Raw genomic sequence first — 20,537 nt, forward strand, 5'->3', positions numbered from 1 at the left:
ACCTTGTATGTGAGGAAGCCTGGGCAGGGGAAGGCTAAGAAATGCCACGGAGGACACAGCTGACAAGGTCAAGGTCAGACATCAAACCCAGGCCATTGGATTAGTAGTTTTTAAACTACTTGGTTCCTCCAGTGGCGGTGAGGGTGGAGAGGGAGGAGTGGATGGTTTGGGAAGATAGATAATATAAATTTTAGATAAGGTGATTGGTTAGCAAGGGGAGCAGGGCATGAACAGAGAGAACAGTGATGAAGCCTGCATTTTCTGATGAGCACCCAGGAAGTCCATCGCACCCTCCCTGAGCTAGGACTTCTGGGAGGAGGAACAGGCTGCTCAGGAGAGTGTGCTGGAAATGATTTCTGCAGTGTGAACGTGAGGTGTGCGGTGCCTGTCGCACACACAAGCGGATGTCCCTGCGTGCCCATTAAGGCTGTGTTCCTGGCTACAGACAGAGGCTGGGGCATCACTATGATCAGGAAGAGGCTAGAGCGCTGTTTCTCGGTGCTTTTGTTTTGTTCCTTATGTGTGACATTTTGTAATGATTTAAATCCATGGTTGTGACTTATCCACTTTGGTTTGTCTGTGGATGAAGAGACCCAGTAGACAGATAGACAGGGTAGGCAGACAGACGACAGACACACCTAGACGAGGCAAACGAGATTCGACCGTGAAGGAGCCACCATTCCTGGTCCCAGGTTACTCGTTCTTTCACAGAGAGGAGCAGGGAGGAGTGGGGGTTCCTGCTCTGTCTTCTTTTCCCCTAGTTATTAAACCATCATGTTATGTTGCATTTCACTGGGCCTCACAGAGTGTGTCACCGTGGCAGGTTTAAGAGCTCACTTAATGTCCAGAGTGACCTTGACCTCCCAAGAGGCTGGTTGTGCGTGGGTGGATGGAAGGAGACGTGAACTCAGGTAACCTGAGCATCCGGGTTCAAGGGTAGGCTGGGGTGAAGGTTGGGGTAGGGCCTGGGACTCAGGGCATGGGGGCTTCAGGGAACAACTTTCTGTGGCTGCACCTCATCTGCCCATGCCAAGCCTTCCTCCCGGGGGTCCTAAGCCACCTCTGGAGGCTGTGATCTGATCAGTTGCATTTGATGTCGTTGCTGCCTAATGAGCTGCATCTGTAGATCTAGCTGTGATGTCATTAGCATCGCTTTGCCATGGGCACCAGCTCAGGAGAGAGATTCTTAAGCAGCCCCAGAATCCTACAGGAATTGTACCAATTGACTTCATAACAAGGAATTGGCCTTCCTGACCTGTCAATTCCCACCAGCAGAGCAAGAGAGTGGCTTGGTCACTTTAGCCATCCTCATGCCCTCCTGGATCTGGGCAGGTCAGTATGTACATGCTCACGGCCATGGGCACATACACAGGAGATTCTGGGCATTAAGGACGTCAATATTCTCCTACCATGATATTCTATTGGGGAAATTCATCCACTGTGTGCTGGAGGATACAGATTTAGCCTAAAGCAAATGGCATTTATTTATAGCAAACTGTATTTGCAAAATGCTTTGCAGTTTTAGGGTTGTTAACTACATTTCAGGTTGGATGTTCCTCTACTTGTAAGAAAGCCGAGTGTCACAGCTGGACTGGAGAGCCTCCTCTGAGAGCAGTAGGGGTGAATTCTGGCAAAGGGTGGGAGGAGAACATCCTGGGGCATTCATTATCAGAAAGCACCTCTGCAAATTCTACTCTTTTAACTTATTTCTTATATCCAGAGATTGTGTGCTTATTGAAATAGAATAGTCATCCTACTAAGAGACAGCATGATGTCTTAAATTCCTGGAGCATTTCTACCCATAGCTGAAGGAAGATATAGCAAGGACTATAAGAGGAGTCAGCACTGGAGGGAGAGCCACTGTGGACCCCATGGAAATAGGTGGCCTCTCCTCCCTGCCTCTCTCTACCCACAAACCTCTCTACTCACTCCAACCCACACAGTGGGGAGCTAAAAGGCAGTAAGTGTCAAAGATAAGACTCTCCTGAAGCTTTTAGGACCAGAAACTCTCTTTCCCAGACACGATGGGTATAGAAGCTCTATCTGGCTGAGGGAGATTTATCTGGGCCTTCACCACTGGACTCCATCATTTTAAGGAGTATTTCCCAATTGTATCTTCAACTGCACATAGAAAATGTGTTTCCTATTTGAAAAATCTCTCTCTCTCACGCACATCTTCATTCTTCTCCAGAACCTGAATAGATGGCTTTTGGGAGCTCACTGCTCATTGCTTCCGTGCAAATCCAGCTCCTGTCTTGACAGCCCCAACCGGTGTGATGAGGAGGCCACGGGGATCGTTGGTCTCGCCCTCCAGCAGGGCCCTGTGTATCGGCCTGAATACTTCCAGGAGATGGAAAATAAGATTCTGAATTAAAAGGAGTTCCGTGGCCTCCCAATCATCTTTGTCTGCACCCTTCCCTCTCCTCTTCACTCCCTAATCTTGTCAAGTATCTGGGGCTGAAGGGTATTGACAGGGATTAGCCGCATCTTGATTTTAATTGGAATAGCCAGAAGACAGCAGCGAGGGGAGCAGCCCCTCATGTTTGCAGCAATTACAAGCCTTAATGATGGAGAGCTGGAGGGCAGGGAGGTGTCAATCCCTGGCAGCCCACCGTGCTTGTGGTCGCAGTGCCCCCTAGTGGCAATGTCTGACTGTTGGCACGATGCGTCCTAAGTAGCAATCAGGAGAGTTAGTTCCTGGCTGTTTTATCAAAGGTGAGGAAAAAAGGAACTTGTTGAAAGTAACTTCTACCCTATGTAAGAATTTTGAGGGAGATTTGCATTTTCTCCTGCAGGCTCCGATTTCCCTTAGTTACTGTGTCATCATCTCCCTTTTCACATTATATATTTCTCCCTAGGAAAGTGGTATGTGGTTGTTTTACTCCTTAATTTTTTATTGTCCAATTGAAAAAAAAAATGTATTTGCACAAAATTGTCAAAAGAGCCGAGTGTTATTTTTCTCTAAGTTTATTTTCTGTAAGGCCAAAACCTCAGCTCACACAGTTTAGTTCCCAGTGCCATTTGAGATTGGATACCACCATCTAGTGGCACTTTTGAAAAATTTTTTCCCAGCCTTAGTGGACCGGGTTCTCAACAAAGGAGGGCCATGGGTTGGAGAGGAATGCCCGATTGTAAGGGGCCTAAAAGCCAACCAGGAGACCTTCAGCCCTCTGGCAAAACTTCCAGAGAAATTTTTCAAAAATATTATTTTTTTGCAAAGAGATACTGCATGTTTCCTGATTTAAAAAATTTTATTCATTTTCCCAGTGAATGAAGGCTTGTTGGCCCATATCAGACCAAAGGTTCAAGGGCTTCGCTCCACCCTGTTGATTCCTGGTAGTGCATATAGCAGACTGAGGAACATCTAGCAAGCAGGAAAGTCTTGTAGGCACCCCCAGCCGTGTGCCAACCGAGTGGCACAGACCTAAGTGTCGGTAGAGATGTGCCTGTGGAGGAAGCGCTTTGGTTGAGGTGCAGTGACCTCCTGGGCCTCCTGTTGGACTCCGTCTTTCTGGGGTTGGGTGTGTACAGCACATGCTCCTGGAAGGACCCGAGCTCCACTCTGGGCCTATTACCAAATGCAAATGCTAAATAAATTATGTCTCATATTATAGCCACTGAGTGGTCCTTGGCCCTCACACGCAGAAGTCCCATGTCAGTGGAGTTGCTGGGTGAGGATACCTGGTCTGCCCAGCACCTCTCCTGGTGCTCATCTGAAAAGCAGCAGCATGGGATGCTCCATGCGAAGCCTCATGCTTCCAAATGGGCTCACATTCAACAGCAAACAAGAGGGAGTAGCACAGGAGCTCCCTGGTCCCCTTGGGAGAGGACTCTATAAAGGTGGTGAGTCAGATCGTGCAATGACCTTCTGGAACCACGTTGCAGATCCTTCCCACCACTTCACCCAAGGATCTGGCCCGTCCAGTCTTGTGTTCTCCATAAGGTCAAAGACCAGAATCCACGCTCTAGGCATGCCCCTTGTCCTAGGAGCACAGTGGTCCCTGAAATCGTTTCCTGATTGGGACAGGAACTGCTGACAGGAGACAGACACTCTTCAGGAGCCCTGTGCTTTCTGCCAGCAGACTCCCTCAGAGTCAAATGGAGAACCGGGAGGAATCACTGGGGGCAGGGCTTTCTTGTGGGGTGAACAAACCATCATTCTCTGATAGGCACTTCCCAGGTTCGTCACCAAAAATCAACAAAGAGCTTCTCTAACTCCCTTTTACTTATCAAACAAGGGTGCAGATCTTTTTGAAAAAGCCAAAATGTCCTCCCCGTCTCAAATACATGATTGATTATAAAGCAGAGCGGTCCTGCTCATCCTCGGAATCAGGCGAGCGGAGTCCAGGTCTAGCTCACACAGTACCTCAGCTGGGTGGCCTTAAGTCTGCTAGCCAGCCTTCTGTCCTGGAGGCAACACACCTGGGAAAAACAACTTAAAGGAGGAAGGATTTATCTGGGCTCATGGCTTCAGAGGTTTTGGTCTGTGGCCACTCCGCCCATCACTAGGCCCTGTGGTCAGAGTGAACATCATGGAGGAAGAAGGTGTGGCAGAAGTAAACTGCTCAGCTCAGGGGAGCCAGGAAGCAGAGAGAGGGAGGAGGAATGAAGGGGGCTAGGGACAAGGTGTAGTCCCCAAAGGCTCACCTCCAAGGACTCCAACTAGTTTCCACCCAATTTCTATCATCTCTCAATAGTCAACTCTCCGTAGTCTCAATAGCTATAAATCCATCAATGGATGAATTCACTGATGAGGTCAGAGCCCTCATGATCCAATCACTTCCCCAAAGTCCCACTCTGAATGTGGCTGCACTGGGACCGAGTCTTCCAACATGTCTTTGGGGAATATTCCAGATCCAAGGATAACCGGGTTACTCGTCTCACTTCCCTCCTCTATAAAATGGGTCTGATGGGGAACCCCATGCATGCCATGGCTGAACGAGATCTCGAACCCATCTCCTCCCAACCCATAAGCCTTAGCTATAGTTAGGATCAAAACTACTAGGCTGAGGATTTGATACGGGCTAGCCACCGCGGTGTGTGCTTTACAAACACTGTGTGGTTCATTCACTTCACAAAGCCAGAGGTAGGTATGATTAGGATCTCCACTGCACACGTGAAGAAACTGGGTCAAGGAACAATTGCTGTCATTGTCTGTGTTCCTGGTGATGGTCAGAAGCATATCCTAGAGACGCATCCCTCTGGGACTGATGATTCTCAGAAAAGAACAACCTGGTCACACACTTGGAAGCTCTGTGTCACTGGGAGGGTGTGTGCCCCAAATTAAGTGGAATGTGGGGATCACACACTTCCCCTCTCAGCTGCACTTTCTGATCTCTCGAGGACTGGACCCGGGCACTCAGCGGCCATGAGGTCACGGCTGTCCTTGCTATCCTGCCTCCCTCACCGCTTCTTTTCATTTTGTGTGTGGCAGGCAACTCCCCATCTGATGAGTCGGAGGAGCGGGAAAGAGACCCCAAGGTGCTGACGTTCCCAGAATACATCGCCAGCCTGTCCGACTCTGGCACCAAGCGAATGGCAGCCGGAGTCCGCATGGAGTGTCAGAGCAAAGGGCGATGTCCCTCATCTTGCCCCTTGTGTCATGTGACATCCAGCCCTGACACGCCTGCTGAACCTGTCCTGCTGGAGGTGACCAGAGCAGCCCCCATCTATGAACTGGTGACCAACAATCAGACCCAAAGGGTAAGAGGCGGGGACCCTGGGCTCTGGGAGGCACCACCAACAAAAGAGGGCTTTCCGCGCAGCCCGGGGAAGTGACAGGGTGCAGCAGAGCTCCATACTAGCGCTGGGATTGGGGGGGGGGGGCTTTTTGTTTAGCTAATCCAGTGACCTAATTTGCTTAGATTTGCATGTTGGCATATTAAGTCAAAGAGATGCATCCACAACACCCATGCAAATATGATTCAGGAGTCACAGCTGAGCACTTGTAGAGTCTTTGAGCCAAAAGGGCTGAAAGGAAGTAAGTAGACTGGGAAGCCCAAGGACTGCACTCACTGAGGTCAGATTGGCTGGAGGGTCCCTATCTGTTGGTGAGGAAGAGGCTCAGCCCTGTCCCACCTTGTGGGCCTAGGAGGTGGGCAGCTCTCCTCGCTGATTCCCAAGCCCGGGACCAGCTGTGTCTGGACTGGAAGGAGCTTATCAGGCACAGGTCCCAGAGGAAGGTTCTGGCAGCCTCGGTCTGGAGGGGGTTGGTTTCCTGCCCATCCCGCTGGCTCTAAGAACAAAACGCCACATCTTTGCAGATCTTTCTGCCTGTGATTATGCTGCTGGGTCATGGCATTTCCCAGCCACCCTCCTTTGCCTCTGCATCTCCCTTTCCAAAGATGTCAGGAGAAAATGAATAGACGGGGAGGAGAAAGGGGGCGGAGGTAGGCCTCTGACCTCCTCAAGGACCTACAGATCAGAATGATCCAAACAGACACACAACCACCACCAGCCCCACCAGCACAAGTCAAAGCAGGGAGTCCCTGGGTGGGACCACAGGCAGCAGCCACAGCTGCTTACCTGACTGGGAGACGTGCCCATCCAGGTGGGGTGATAATTGCTTTCTTTTCTCTCTTTGAAGAGACACCTGCTGTGACACAGTTTGTTTCATAGGTGTTGCTCAGACCAACAGGAGGATTGTGTGTGTGTGTGTGTGTGTGTGTGTGTGCTTTCTCGCCTAGCGCCTCTGCCACAGATATTTCACTGAATGTTCGAAAATACATTTTTTTTTTCATCACAGGAAGACAAAGAGGAATTGTTCCCAAGGCCTACAAATTCCTTTTGAATCTGATCAAGGTGGCTATGGGGAGAGGAGTGGGGGAGAAGAGGGGCTTGAAGGAAGAGAGGAGGGGCTTGGGTCCCCATGGAGACTCAAAGCTGCAGGGACTCCATCCAGTGCCAGGCCTCTCTTGCCTGCCCCACTTCATCTTCCCCAGTGCTGCCACCTCTGACAGCTCAAGGGTTCCTATGCCACCTGCCTGGGAACAGTAGGGTCAGAGAATTCACCAGAACCATCCTGTGAATCAGGGTGCACAATGCTGCACAATAGAGAAGAGCTTGGTGAGAGGAGGATGCGTCTCTACTTTCCGGGAGGATTGCAAGCAAAGTGAAGGTGCTGAACAGAACGTGTCCTCAGCAATCCCCGTTCAAAGGCCAAATATCATCCCTTCCGCCCTCGGTACCCCCGTGTTCAGAGAGAGGTGTGGAGATGCCCTCCATCTGGCCATAATTTGAACACCTTAATTTCTAAACACACTGACAAGGTGGTCCCAGCTGGAGTTTGGTCCCCACCACGTGTTTCTTCTGCTCTCATTGTCACCTGACTCTCTGCCATCCTCTCTACTCCGTGTTCTTTCCATGTTTGTTCTTCCTCCCAAAGAACGGAGACGCGGCAGGCAGGAGCTAAGGAGAACTGGAGGCGGGGGGGGGGGGGGGGGGGGGGGGGGGGCTAAGTCGTGACATTAGAGACTCAGTGTGTGTTTTTATGTCCTTCTTCTATTGGACTAGATGATCTCTGGTGCCATATTTCAGTGTGATCCATAATTGTGATAAAGAAACACAATGGTAAAACCATTTGGCCGACCCAACAAACTTGAGCTCACCATCTTGTGCCCCAAACACATAGCTGCTGTGCTACCATCTCAGTGAACGTCACTTTCTTCCTTAACTTGCCAGACTGGAGTCTAGAGATGCTTCCTGGATTTTCCTTGTCATTCCCAATGTCTATTCCATTGCCAAGAGCAGCAATAGTCTCTTAAATCATATTTTTCATGAGATCCCTCTTACAGCATATCTATTATAGTATTGGGCTGCCATCTTATTATAGTAACCCAAAGTTATTATTTAATATGGATTTCTGACCACATGGCACCAAAATGATTGAATGGCTCTGCAGATAGAATGCAATCTGGAGTCCTCAGCACAATGTCACAGGTCAGTCCATGATCCTGTTTGTCTTCACGTGCATGGTTAGGTTGTTCCTACTCTGTACCTTACAGGCCATTCTCAAAATTGAGCTCCTTGTGCCCCCTCAAACACAACCGTTTTCCATCGTGTGTCTGGCCCTGCAGACTTCCAACTCTGTCCCAAGAATGTCATCTCCCACATTTCTCAGACTCCTACTATTACATCAAGTTTCAGCCCAAACACCCAGAATCCTCCCTTACTCTTCCAACTCAGGTATCCATCCCTTCATGTAATTCCCAATGCCTGTGTGTCCATCTCTAGGAGCACGGATCACCTGCCAGCAGAATTGTTCACACAGTTATTGATTCCTGTTTAGATGGACAGAAAAGCTTCCTCTACAGCATGTCTAGCAGCGGCTGGTGCAGAGTTGACCCTCTGCTAAGTGGATGAATAAATGATGGATAAGTGTGTAAGTGAATGTATAGATGAACATGGCGTGGAAGTTCAGCTATCCCCTTAGAGAAACACACAAAAAAAAAAAAAACCACTGAAAAATCCAATTTCTTTTCTGGACTTAGAATTCAATTTGATAACATGCAACTCATCTCACCTTGTAGGAACTAAGAAAAATGTGATTTCCTTTTTTCTTCCTTTTCTAAAGGGTTTCTCCTTGACCTCTCTCTTTTCCTCTCATTCAACTTTTTACAGTTAACTTTAACCCAGGATTCAGAAAGCATAAACTCTCATGGAGTGGTGGGAATCAAAGGTAGAAAGTTAAAGCATTTGAAGAAAGGACTTTTGTTTTTCCACACTCCTTTGGATGGAAAATCTGGTCATGATGCTCTCCTGTTAAGACACTTTAATGTCTTATCATCGCTCTTGAAACACAATCCCCTCCTTACCTCAGCCCATGTGGCCCTAGTAACCCAGCCCTATCTCCTTCTCGCTGCTTAGCATCCCCCCACTCTGTCTCTGTAGAGAGACTGGGCTTTTTCGGTTGATTTTAGAACTCAAGTTTCATCCAGGCCCATGTTGTCTTAATATTGTTTATTCTACCTGTGGCACTAACCCAACATTGTGACAAGATGACTTTTGACCTATTCCTCAAAGCCCAGATAAAAATGTCACCTCTCACAGAGACCTTTCCAAACCCCTCCACGGGGTTTCCCACCCTTCCTTTTCCCTCCTGTACCATGTGCATCTCAGGGCCTTGCCTCTGGAGGACTCTGGAGTCCTCCCTCAACTGTGAGCATCTGGGTATCTACGTAACTTCAGTTTGCTTGTTCATCATCTGGCTGTAAGATTCATGCAGACAGGGGCCCTGTGTGTCTCCTGCGTCCTGTCCTTAACACTTGACACAGGAAATGGCTCTTCATAGGAGCCAAGTAATTGTTGATTGAAGGTTCCATCAGGCAGCAGTCACAATTTCTTTGTTATTCAACTGACCTCAAAGAAAGTCTGTTTCCCTAGTTTTCAACCATGCACCCTTTGATTTAGATTTGGTTCAGTTAGACACGTCACAAATTGAGCACCTGGTGGATGCATTAATCAAGAGCCTCTGATGTCCATCCAGCAGGTCATGTTGAACTCGGGTCTGGGTGCTGCCCCCCTCACTAGCCGGTCACCCTGAGCAGGTCACCCAGCTTCTTTAACTCTCAGAGTCATCCACTGTTCTTCATGATTACCAAAGTGTTAGCACCAAAGACGGCCTTATAAATTACAAACTCTACAAAAGTGATCATCAGGAATTGATGTTCCCTAAAAGCTCCCACCTCTTCCGACCTAAGGTCGTCTACACTGCACTCAGAAAGAATAGAACATGGATTCCTGCTCCAGGTTGAGGTATTTGGGTTTTTCGTAGGGTTATCCTTTCCTCTTCCCTCCCTCCTGTTCTTCTTTCTTCCTCCCTTCCTTCTTCTTCCTCTTCTCTTCTTTTTGAGTTTTTTGCTGTGAACTCTTCCAGGGAAGCTAGGCTTCGTTTCCCCCGTTTACCAGTCGGGTGTGGATGTGCAGAGCGGAACGGGGAGAGTCCTCAGAGCAGGGGCGGCTGCAGACGCAGAGTGGCCCAGAGGGAGAGCTCTGGGCTCCGTGAGCCTGGAGCAGCCACCCCCAGCTCACCCTGACCCGGGGGTGAGGACCCCCACTAATGGGTCAGAACCCCATCAGAATCCACCTTTTCACCCTGGAATTGCCTATTCCAGAGTTCGGTTACCTCAGCGGTCTAACTTCATCCACAACTGAATGGTAATCAGCTCCACGAGGGCCATTGTGCTGGGCTCTGTGGCGGTCACCAGGTTCTACGTGAGACTCCACCCTGTCACTTACAGACAATAACAACGGACAGCATTTAATGATGACTAATGTGTGCCCGGCACTGTACTTATGTTATTTCACTTGGCATGTATTATTCCACTTAATTGTCACAGAACCCCTATGAGGAAAGTGCTATTTTTATCCTACCTTATCACTGAGAAAACTGCCTTCACGTAACGTGCCCCAGGTCACATGGCAGAGATTGACAAAGCTGGAGTTCTCACCCAGGACACACTGACCCCAAGCGCACTTCTCAGCCTTTGTGAGACATGGCTCCCCCCCCCCCACCCCTTAATGGTCTATTGAGAAAGAGTTGCCTAATGCCCCACCACGGCTCAAGGCAGAATTTGTTGCATTTTGTAAGTGGTTTACAAAGTGTGTTGAAGAAACAGGAAGGGAATACTAGGGCAAGATGGGCGGCAAATGAGGATGCAGATGGAGGTATTTGAAAAGGCAGAGTGCCTCTGGGCAGAGGAAGGAGTGGGGCAGGCCAGCACCCAGAGACGTGTGGAAAGATGTCATTGTTCCTGGATCCTGGAGCTGGTGGGTTGAGTGGTGGAGCCCGCTGGGAGGGAGATGGAGGTGGAGCACGTCTTGCCTCCAAGGTGACACCTCTCAACCACAGGGATGAGCTGTTATGCTTAAAGGAGGGGGACCTCAAGGTTCTCCAGGGCTCAGCTCCCCAGAATTTCTTATCCTGAGATAAGAATCATAGCAAAAAAATGGTGCGATGGTGACACAATGCGCTCTCTGGAGATGAGTCGGGGTGACGCAGAGGCTTGATACGCCATCTCCTGGTCCTGACGACCCAGCCCTGGCTGCCCGGTGCTCACTCTCTGCTCTCTTGTGCAGCTCTTACAGGAGGCCACCATGAGCTCCCTCTGGTGCTCGGGCACTGGAGACGTCATTGAGGACTGGTGTCGCTGCGACTCCACCGCTTTCGGGGCTGACGGACTCCCCACCTGCGCACCGCTCCCACAGCCTGTGTACGGTTCCCTCGCTCTGCCTCTCTCTTGTGTGCATGCCTCTGCATCAGTCTGCAGAGAAGTACTGAATGTCTACTGTTTACAGAGCAATAGGCTGGGTACTCAGGATTGGGAGGAAGAACGTGGCATGGTACCTGCTTTCAGGGAACTGTTACTGTACAAGAGAGAATGCGACAAGTGTTACAGACATTTAAAGACAGTGTGAAGAGTCCAAATTTGGGCAATGGTGAAGGCTTCATGGAAGAGGTGGCACTTGAACTTCTCCTTGAATATGAAAAAGGAACAGCAGGATGGTTAAGAGGTTGTAGGGTCACAGTGCTGTTGAATGGAGGATGTTAGAGGTCTTCAGTGAGATCTGATAGACCAACAACACTCCCACCCATTACACACTCACTGCACTCCTGGCACTGTGCAGAGTACTTAGATATTGCTCCACCCCCTCCCATTTAATAGACTAGGAACTAGCTTCAAATGGATTGGATAATTTCTCCAAGGTGATAGAGCGGGAAGTAGGGCCATGACCCAGAGGCCATGTTCTCAGCTGCTTTTGTCAGTTTGCATCACTGTGACCCAAAGACCTGAGGAGGAAAGTTTATTTTGGTACATGGTTTCAGATGTTCAGTCCATGCCTGGCTGACTCCATAGCTCTGGGCCCAAGGTGAGACAGAAGAACACGGTGGAAGGGCATGGTGGAGGGAAGCTGTTCAGGACATGGCAGATATAAACCCCAAAGGGAGACCTGCTTGCTCCAGCCATGCCCTACCTGCCTATCATTACCACCCAGTTAATCCATATCAGTGGTTTAATCCACTGAATATGTTACACCTTCCATTCCCTTTCACCTGTGAAAATTCTTGCATTGTCTCACACATGAGCTCATATATAAACCTAATATATAAGCCATAACACCATCCGTTATAATATGGGAGGACAAAACTGATAGGTGATTTGAGTAGAAATAATAGGGTCTGGTGACTGTGCATCTGAGGAGGAAGGAGAAGCTGAGAGTGACCTTCAGGCTTAAGACCTGGCTGGCTGGAAAGAGAGAAGCCACAAAGCTATATGGGTCTGTGGAGGCCAGTTCTATTTGGGCTTGCCTGGAGCTGTGTGTGGGAGGGGAGGGTGGGGGATGGTCCTGCAGATGGTCAGTGGGCAGAGAAGGATGGAGCTCTGTGGAAAAAGTAAACCAGAGATAACCAGATGTCTGCCCATCCCCCCACATAGGAGATGGGCCCACAGCTCTGTGAAAAGATGCTCTGGAGCAAGTATTAACTGTGCGGAGCAGAGGGTTGGAGATGAGCATTAAGGGGTGTCTGCATTTGAGGGGTGAAGAGGAGGAGGTGCTACAGAAGTGCCTGAGAGTGAACATGTCCAATATCCTCCCCATCCAGGGAAGACTAAACAGAAAAAGGCAAGCCGAGGGCCAGGGCCCAAGGCAGGACTCTGCTTAGCCTCTGTTAGGGCATCTGCCATGCTGGTGAAGCCACAGAATATGCATCCAAAAGAAAGTGCTGGTAGGACAAAATGGTGGAACAAGACCCCATGGGTTGGTAAAGCAAGGAATCCCAAAGCTAGCAGGACCCATGGTAACTGAGGGCTGAGTAAGCAGAAGCAGGAGGCAGGAGGTGGAGGCCAGGCCTATTTCATGGAGTGAGGTGGACGTTAAAGGCCCAGGACGGAGCAAAATGAAAATGGAAAGAGGAGAAGATGTTGGTAGAGTGTCATTCCGAGCAGTTGCCTTCCTTCTCTCTGTGGGTGGTTTTAGATTCACCAAGCACTGGCTTCTTGCTCTTTGTATCATAACTGGGACTTTTGGAGTCAAAGGAGAACCAAGGTCATTAGTAGTCAGAGTTCTTTCATCCAGGAGAAAGGGTGCATCAGAATCTCAGGCTGTTGGACTGACTTACCAGGTAGAAAGCCACCTTTGAAAGGTACCACTGAAGCCAGCAAAGCTATCAGGTAGACACAGGCCCACCCATTGGCCCAAGGCTGGCTTCATCTCTAAACCTGCATTTACTAACTATCATAGCTAAAGAGCGGTTTGAGTTAAAATATCATAAACAGGAAATGTCTATTAGGTGCCTCACTTTTCTTGTCAACTCTGATCACTTCTTTCAGTTACAAACATCAGTTTCTTGCATTTTAATTGGTAGTTGGAAATAGAAACACACTCTAATTTTACACAAGTCTGTGTAAATCACACACACTTCTGTTTCTCAATAGGGGTTGGTCTTAGTCCATATTTTCACAGAATTTGAGTTCTCAGAAGGCTTAGTTAGTTACTTAAGCTGCCTAGCGCTTTTTCTTCAAAATAGCATTCTGCATATGACTCTAATTAATGAATTTGTCAATATCCGCACTGTTTTGGGTTTATTCCATCCTAATGTCATATGCAAACTATGTGCTCCTTCATAGTAGCCACTAGCAGGAGAACATGTGTTTTCAATTATTTTCCCACTAGCTAAACCCCTTACTATTGCTCCCACAGTGTCCTATGATTTCTTGCTGAAGTTTTTAGCATGTATAATTGTATATTTCTATTACCCAATAAGCTACATAAAAGTAGGGGCTAGGGCCACTGTGTTCTTAGGATCCAGCACTTCCTTGCAAGGAACAGGTACTTCATAAATATTTACTGAATTAAAATAGAACATTGCAGATGGTTTGAGGTGATCCACAGTGTCTTGCCCAGTGGTCCCTGAGAGCAATGAGAGTCATCTGGGAGCTGAGTGGTGGGCAGGAGGGCCTGAATTGCAGATGGTTGTGGGATTCAGAAACCAAGGACAGGAGTGAGTGGCAGGGATAATTGTTAGGGGCCTGGGGAGGCTGGAGAGAGCAGGAGCTTGGAAAATTCTCAGGATCCAGTGGTCTAGAAAGAAGTGGGGAATTGGAAGCAGAAGGGAAACCTGAGCCCCCTAGAAGAAGTCAGAACAAGGCAGTGAATTGAAACCACGCGGACAATCAGGAGGTCCACACCAGTGAACGTCAACAATGATTACTGAGACTCTACGAGGTACAAGGAGGTAAGAGATGGCAAGGCAGAGCCGTGGCCAAAGTGGACAACTCGCAGAGAATGAGATTTCAAATTGCGAAATACAAGTAGATGCTGGAATTATAGCATCAGGTTCACAGAAACCCAAGAGCAAAGGCAAAACGAACCAGAACTGAACAGGCAGGTTTAGGACACTGGCCAGGGAGAACTCGACAGCGTCCTCACACCCTCTGAAGCCCTCCATGGGCACCACTTCCAAGCTGCCGGTGGAAGATGGGGAAGAAGCAGGAGGGGGGTCAAGGACGACAGGACAGATCCCAGTGATGCTACAGAGCCTAAACTAAGTGTGGCCTTGTTAATGCAAGGTTCCCTTGGTCACCACCTTCAGGAGGACCCACATTGTCTTAAAATTTCTCAAAAGAAATCCAGAAATTGTATTTTCAAGCCATATAAAGGCATACCTTTATAAGGGCTTTATAAGGGACTCGGGTTTCCCTCCTGCTTCCGATTCCCCACTTCTTTTTAGACCACTGGATCCTGAGAATTTTCCAAAACTACCCCTACCCATGTAACATTCATTCATTTATTTTTATTTGTCTGTTTATTTACTTACAAATGTTCATTGAGTTCCTAATCTGTAACAGGTGCTTAGAGGCATAAATCACATATCAAGGATCTTGAAGAAACATACTATCTAGTGAAAGAGATGGGCCTCCAGGGAAGTCATTTTAGTAGCTTAAGCAAGAAGAGCTGGGGTTGTGGCTCAGCCGTAGAGCACTCGCCTAGCACGTGCAAGGCCCTGAGTTCAATCCTCAGCACCACATAAAAATAAATAAATAAAATAAAGGTATTGTGTCCAACTACAACTAAAAAATAAACATTTTAGAAAAACGAAAAAGGAAGAGTATACCATGTGCCAGTTGAGAAGGTGCCCAGTGGCCAGTGCAGGTCTGAGCTGGGTCCCCATCTCATGTCCCCTCCTGTCTGCACATAGGCTGAGACTCTCCACGGTTCATGAGCCCAGCAGCACCCTCGTGGTCCTGGAGTGGGAACACTCAGAGCCACCAATCGGGGTGCAGATTGTGGACTACCTCATCCGTCAAGAGAAGGTCACCGACAGGATGGACCACTCTAAAGTGGAGACAGGTGAGCGTGCCCTGCACGTGGGCTGGTTTACATCTAAGGTAAAAATTAAAGAAGAACGCCCAGCCTCCGGCTCTGCCCCCGTCCCCGGGACCCAGAGCAGTGTGGGAGGACAGGGAAGCTGCAGCTGCTGTCTCTTCCAAGCAGCAGCCTGTCTCGTCCATTTAAGAGTCTTTGCGTGGGGAGCGTCCAAGAGTCTTGTTTTGATTTTGCCTCTCTTTTTGTTTATAAAAGAGGTGTCCATTTCATTGCCTCTAGGCCCACTCACAAAGAAACAGCAATATAGTATGCTAGTTATCCTCGCCCACAATTAGGAAACAATTCTCTGCTAACCACTCTCATGATTACAGAAAAAAAATTTCTTTGCTAATAACCCCCTCCAGGCGAAAGCATGTGCAAACAGATGCGCTGGCTCAGGGTTTTGTCCTAAAGCAAACTCTGTTTTTGTTGGGTCCAACCGAGAGAGGGAAGCCTTAAAGGAATGGAAACGCACCATGAAAAATGTCCCAGGCCTTGTTATCTCCCTGTCTATGCAGAGGAAATGGTCAACACCATCCCTGAGACTCATGCTGAGATGCCGTCCTCCATCAGGATGGCCATGTCCACAATCAGGGTAAATAGATTCTCGTGAACTGGCCACTGAGACACATGTGGGTCCACCAGGTGACTGCCTTCAGGCCTGGGGAGTGGTCTACAGCTCCTCCTGAGGTCCTTCTTCTGGGATACACAGGTATCACTGAGGCACGGCAGTGACCCACCGGCCAAAGTAGCTAGGCTTTGTCCACTGCAAGAATGTCTCATGAGAGAGTTCACAGATATGGTCTGTACATTTTACCTAGGTTGTTTCTGAACCAGCTCAGGAAGAATAGGTCTAAACTGATAGGCTAAATAAGAAACAGTTAAAAAAAAAATTCCTCTGGGTCTCTCCTCATCCCCTCTTTTTTTTAAAAAAAAAAAACTAGGAATTTAAGGAGATTGGGATTGACTAATTTTGATAAGTTCTCATTGAGTTGATTGTATCTTGTCATTGTTTGGCCTTCAGTTTCTCATGCCTTTTCCAATTCTTTCCCTCTGGATAGAAACAGTGTTGAGTTTCGTGGACGACATCATCTCTGGAGCAAAGTCCCCTTGTGCCATGCCATCTCAGGTGCCAGACAAGCAGCTCACCACCATCTCTCTCATCATTCGATGCCTGGAACCCGACACCATTTACATGTGAGTAACCCACCCCTGCCTGGAGATTCTTTGCCCGAAATGTTCAAGGCTCTTTACTGGTCCCCCTTAGCTACTTGGGTTCCTTTAGGGTCTTGGCAAAAGATTTGGAGGCTCTGAAGTCTTGTTCCCAAGGAGCCATTAGAGAGAACCTTCTTGAATGCTTAGGCACTGGTAGGATCTAGGAAGACAACCATCCTGTCCCTTCAGGGGGTGGCAAGGTAGAGGACAGACATATAAACAACGGATTTGAACATAAGGTGGAATGGCTAAATGTTTGAAAGAAGAGCAAGGAACACACTGAAGAAAAAAGAGAGAAGCCATTCCTCCCAACCAGAGCAGATGGCCTCTACCCAGGTCCTTAGACGTCCACAGCTGGAGAAGCACGGAGAAGGGAACACAGGCTGAGGACACAGCAAGGGCAGAGGAGAAGGGGCACGAAGGGGCACGAAGGAAAGTAGCGAGTGGACCAAAGGGGGAGCGGGCACCTGAGTAAGAGGCAACGGAAGAAACTGAGGCAGACAGAATTGGTGAACACCGAACGTCAGAGGAGAACATTGATTTTTTTTTTTTTTTTTGAGGAAAGAACATCAAGAACTGTGCTTTAGAAAGCTAGCATTAGTGGCACTGAAATAATTTATAGAACTTAGAACTGGCCGGCATTTTTTTTTCAAAGAAAGTATTGTGAATGACGCCTATTCTCTCGGTGAACCCTTCCCCGTCTCTCCCTGTGCTCTCGGAACAATCGGACAATATTTGTGAAGCAGAGGCATAAAAGACGCCAAAAGAGGAGAGATCGTGATAGAATCTAAGTCATGATGGAAAAAATCTGGGGGCGAAGGCAGAACTCACAGTGATGCGGTGCTGGGGCCTTTTGACCCCATCAGTATGAAAAGCATTTCACAGTTTACAGATGAGGTCACAGGAAGAGAGTCAGGGTTTCCAGAATAAATCATTTCCATTTCCACAGTGAGGGAGTTCAAAGACGAAAGTGCTGGGGATTCGAGTGGCATTGATGGCCGTGAGCTCACTGCTCTGGCTGAATACCTTCAGTGCACTAGTAAGAGCCGGAAGTGGAGGCCATGCGTAGAGAAAGCGAAACACCTGGGGACAAGGGACGTCTGGGGGATGGGGACGTGTGTGCAGGTGTAGGTGACAGTACTAAGACCAGGGGAGGCAGCCTGCCCTTCCAGTGATGGTGGACGGTCCTCATTCCTATTCTGGTACTGGGCAGCTGTGGTCCTCCCCTGCTGGAGAGCCTGGGAAACAAAGAGGATCTGAGAACTCACACCACCAGCCCTGCCAAACCTCCCAGACTCAGGGAAACTCACATGACCCTTGGTGATAAGGGCTCAGGGGCTCCGTCCCACTGTTGGCTAGGGATTTCCCAGTTCTAAGGAGCCGGAGGTTGGCATAGTAATCTTTCAGGAGTGCCAGGCTTTACCCAGTCGGGGATGTAACTCATGTCGGCCCGATTTGGCTTTGTTTCCGGATCAGAGGTCACAGGCCCCTCCTGTCCTCACTCTACTCTCCTTGGTGACCCCCTAGTGCTCCCCTCCTGTGTCTTATGAGACACAAACTTTCTGTCAGTGTTGATTATTGAAGGAGACCCTGCCTGCGTGGGGTTAAGGAAGGAACCGCCGGCCTCCACAAGGTGGCGCTGCAGATCACGGAGAGAGGGTGAGGTGGGTGGCCTGGGAGGGACTCCCCAATCTCAAAGACGCTGGGAAGCCTGTGCTTCAGGCCCCGGGACGGGGAGAGAGCCCTGGATGAGGAGCTGGGAACACGTGGGGCCCCAAGCCTGGTTTTGTTTCTAGCCACCAAGGGACTGTCAGAGCCTTAAGCTTTCTGCAAGGAGCGTTCTTATCTGTAGAACAGAACAGGAGGAAGGCAGCTGCAGGGGAGCTGACCGGGTGCTTTATCCTGGGTGTGTCTGGGAATCCTCTTTGTCCCTGTGAGCTTGGAGTTATTCCTGTTTTAGAGTTGAGAAAACAGGTTGAGCAGAACTGAGTGACATCCCCAGAATCATGCAGCTAGTTATCTGGGGTGTGGACGATGGATAGGAATTGGATCAGGGTCTGGGGTTTTTCCCCCGCTGTGTCTTACCCCAGCCGCCCAGGTTACAGTGAGGACCTAGCAGCTCGGTCTGACTACGGCACACAAAGGCAAGAGCTGGCCTCAAGGGCCACAGAGGGAAAGCTGCCTCCAGCCGGCTTCCTTAGTCCTCTGATGTATTTTATTTAGGGCATTTAAAAACGCCCTATTCTGAGAATGTCCACGGCACAAACACGGTTAAGAACCTCCGGTTGAGAGGAATCCTAAAGTGAGTCTGTCCAACCCGTTCCCCTTACAGAATGGGAAGGTGGCCCCCAGGCCTCCAGCCCACTGTCCCCTCATCACCACACCCACCCACAGGAGAGCCTCTGACTTCTGGACACGTGACAGCAGACAGATAATTCAGGAATGGGATCAGCAGACACCAGGCCTGGAGAGGGAAAGCAGGCAAGCAGCCCGACTGGAGGCCTGCGATTACCCTGCGCATTAAGTTCCAGGCCTCTCAGAGCCAGCTCTGGAGCCAAACCAGCCAGTGCCGCACGCACACACCCTCACCAATGTCATCACCACAACTCTAACTACGCACGGAGCAGTCCCAGCCCCACGGCCATGGCAGGAGCCCGGAAGCTTCAGACGAAGCAGTAAATGGACTTACACTTGAGCCCCCTGGATTGGGAGCAAGGCTTATCTCTTCTACCCAGTAATCCCAGCTAACCCTCTTACTGTCCTGCGAGTGTTCAATGGTAGAAACGATGATGCTGACAATAAACAGAGAAGCCTTCCTGAAACGACAGCACGTGGCATTTCCACATGAAAATGTGCCGTGTGCTCCCGGCCCTCACCGCACAACAAACTGGCCGCTCCTCAGGATCCCCAGGGCCTGAGGAGCTGGGTCCTCGGGTCCAGCTCCGTCTTCACTGGGAAGGTTGCACGGAGCATTTCTTCCCTAGTATTTGCTTCATACCCACCAAAAAAAAAAAAAAAAAAGATCAAAAGAAATAATAAAATAAAATATGGTTTAAAATTTAAAATAAAAGTCGTTTAGAGGTTGGGAACCTAATTTTTACGATAATTGCCCAGAGTCACGTGAGAATTAATGTAAGCACAGGCGCTTTCGTTGCAACGGGAATTTACAGTCAGGCAAGGTATAACGTGGAGCTGCCCAGAGGAGCGGGGCAAGCTTGGAGTTGGGAAGTGAGTCCAGCCAGACACCAAGTGAGGCTTCATCTGGCAGCCAAGTCGGTACCTGAGGCTAAGGACTTGGGCCAGGGAATCTGCCCGAAATCATGGGACTCGGATTGACATGGTGGGCCGCAAGGTGAGCCTGCTAGAGGATGACCAGACTGCAGCCCTGACCTGGAGCCCCAAGGCCACGCTCAGGGCCCGGGAAGGAGAAAAAGCAAAGAAAAGCAGGACTGGACTGCAGGGCCTCAGCCGTGGATCCCAGGGCAGGGCTCACAGTGTGGACAGACAAAATTAGGGAGAACATGTGCTGGTGGAACCAAGAGAGTCCAACAGGTTCCTGCCCTAGCCCATGGCCAGGCCAGCCCTAGGGCAGCAGCCTGGGGAGGCAGGGCTTTGTGCCTCCCGGTTCCCATAAGAGCAACTGCAGAGTCAGGGAAGCTTCCACAACAAAGGTCGAGCCACCCCCCCATCCCTGGGCAGGAAACGAACTCCCTCCCTAGAGGAGGGTCCTCTCCAGGTGTGTGCCACACTAGATCCTGGGACTTTGTGCCTTCCTGTACTTCGTAAGGGCCCCTGGGAACTTCTCAGCATGGGATCCAGACCACGAGTTACAAGTCTGCACATGCCCCTGGTAGCTCTGGGTCCACCCCTGGGAAGCTCTGCTAAAGGTGGCCTGGAACAAGTGTGCGGAGAGAGAATGGGCACGTGCTCCAAGACCAGGTGTGAGATTAGACTCCAAG

General features: G+C 49.4%; 1 protein-coding gene across 2 annotated transcripts in view; it reads left to right on the forward strand.

The window, feature by feature from the left end:
- Astn1 (astrotactin 1) overlaps positions 1-20,537 on the forward strand; it is a 283,759-nt gene that overhangs the window by 248,136 nt on the left and 15,086 nt on the right. For both annotated transcript variants that reach the window (XM_027934944.2, XM_027934945.2), the window contains exons 17-20: positions 5,435-5,703; positions 11,077-11,210; positions 15,197-15,348; positions 16,425-16,560. In XM_027934944.2, the coding sequence (XP_027790745.1) occupies positions 5,435-5,703; positions 11,077-11,210; positions 15,197-15,348; positions 16,425-16,560 (691 nt within the window). The remainder of the gene's footprint in view (positions 1-5,434; positions 5,704-11,076; positions 11,211-15,196; positions 15,349-16,424; positions 16,561-20,537) is intronic.

This window comes from Marmota flaviventris, chromosome 12 (genome assembly GCF_047511675.1).
Source record: "Marmota flaviventris isolate mMarFla1 chromosome 12, mMarFla1.hap1, whole genome shotgun sequence".
Lineage (NCBI taxonomy): Eukaryota > Metazoa > Chordata > Mammalia > Rodentia > Sciuridae > Marmota > Marmota flaviventris.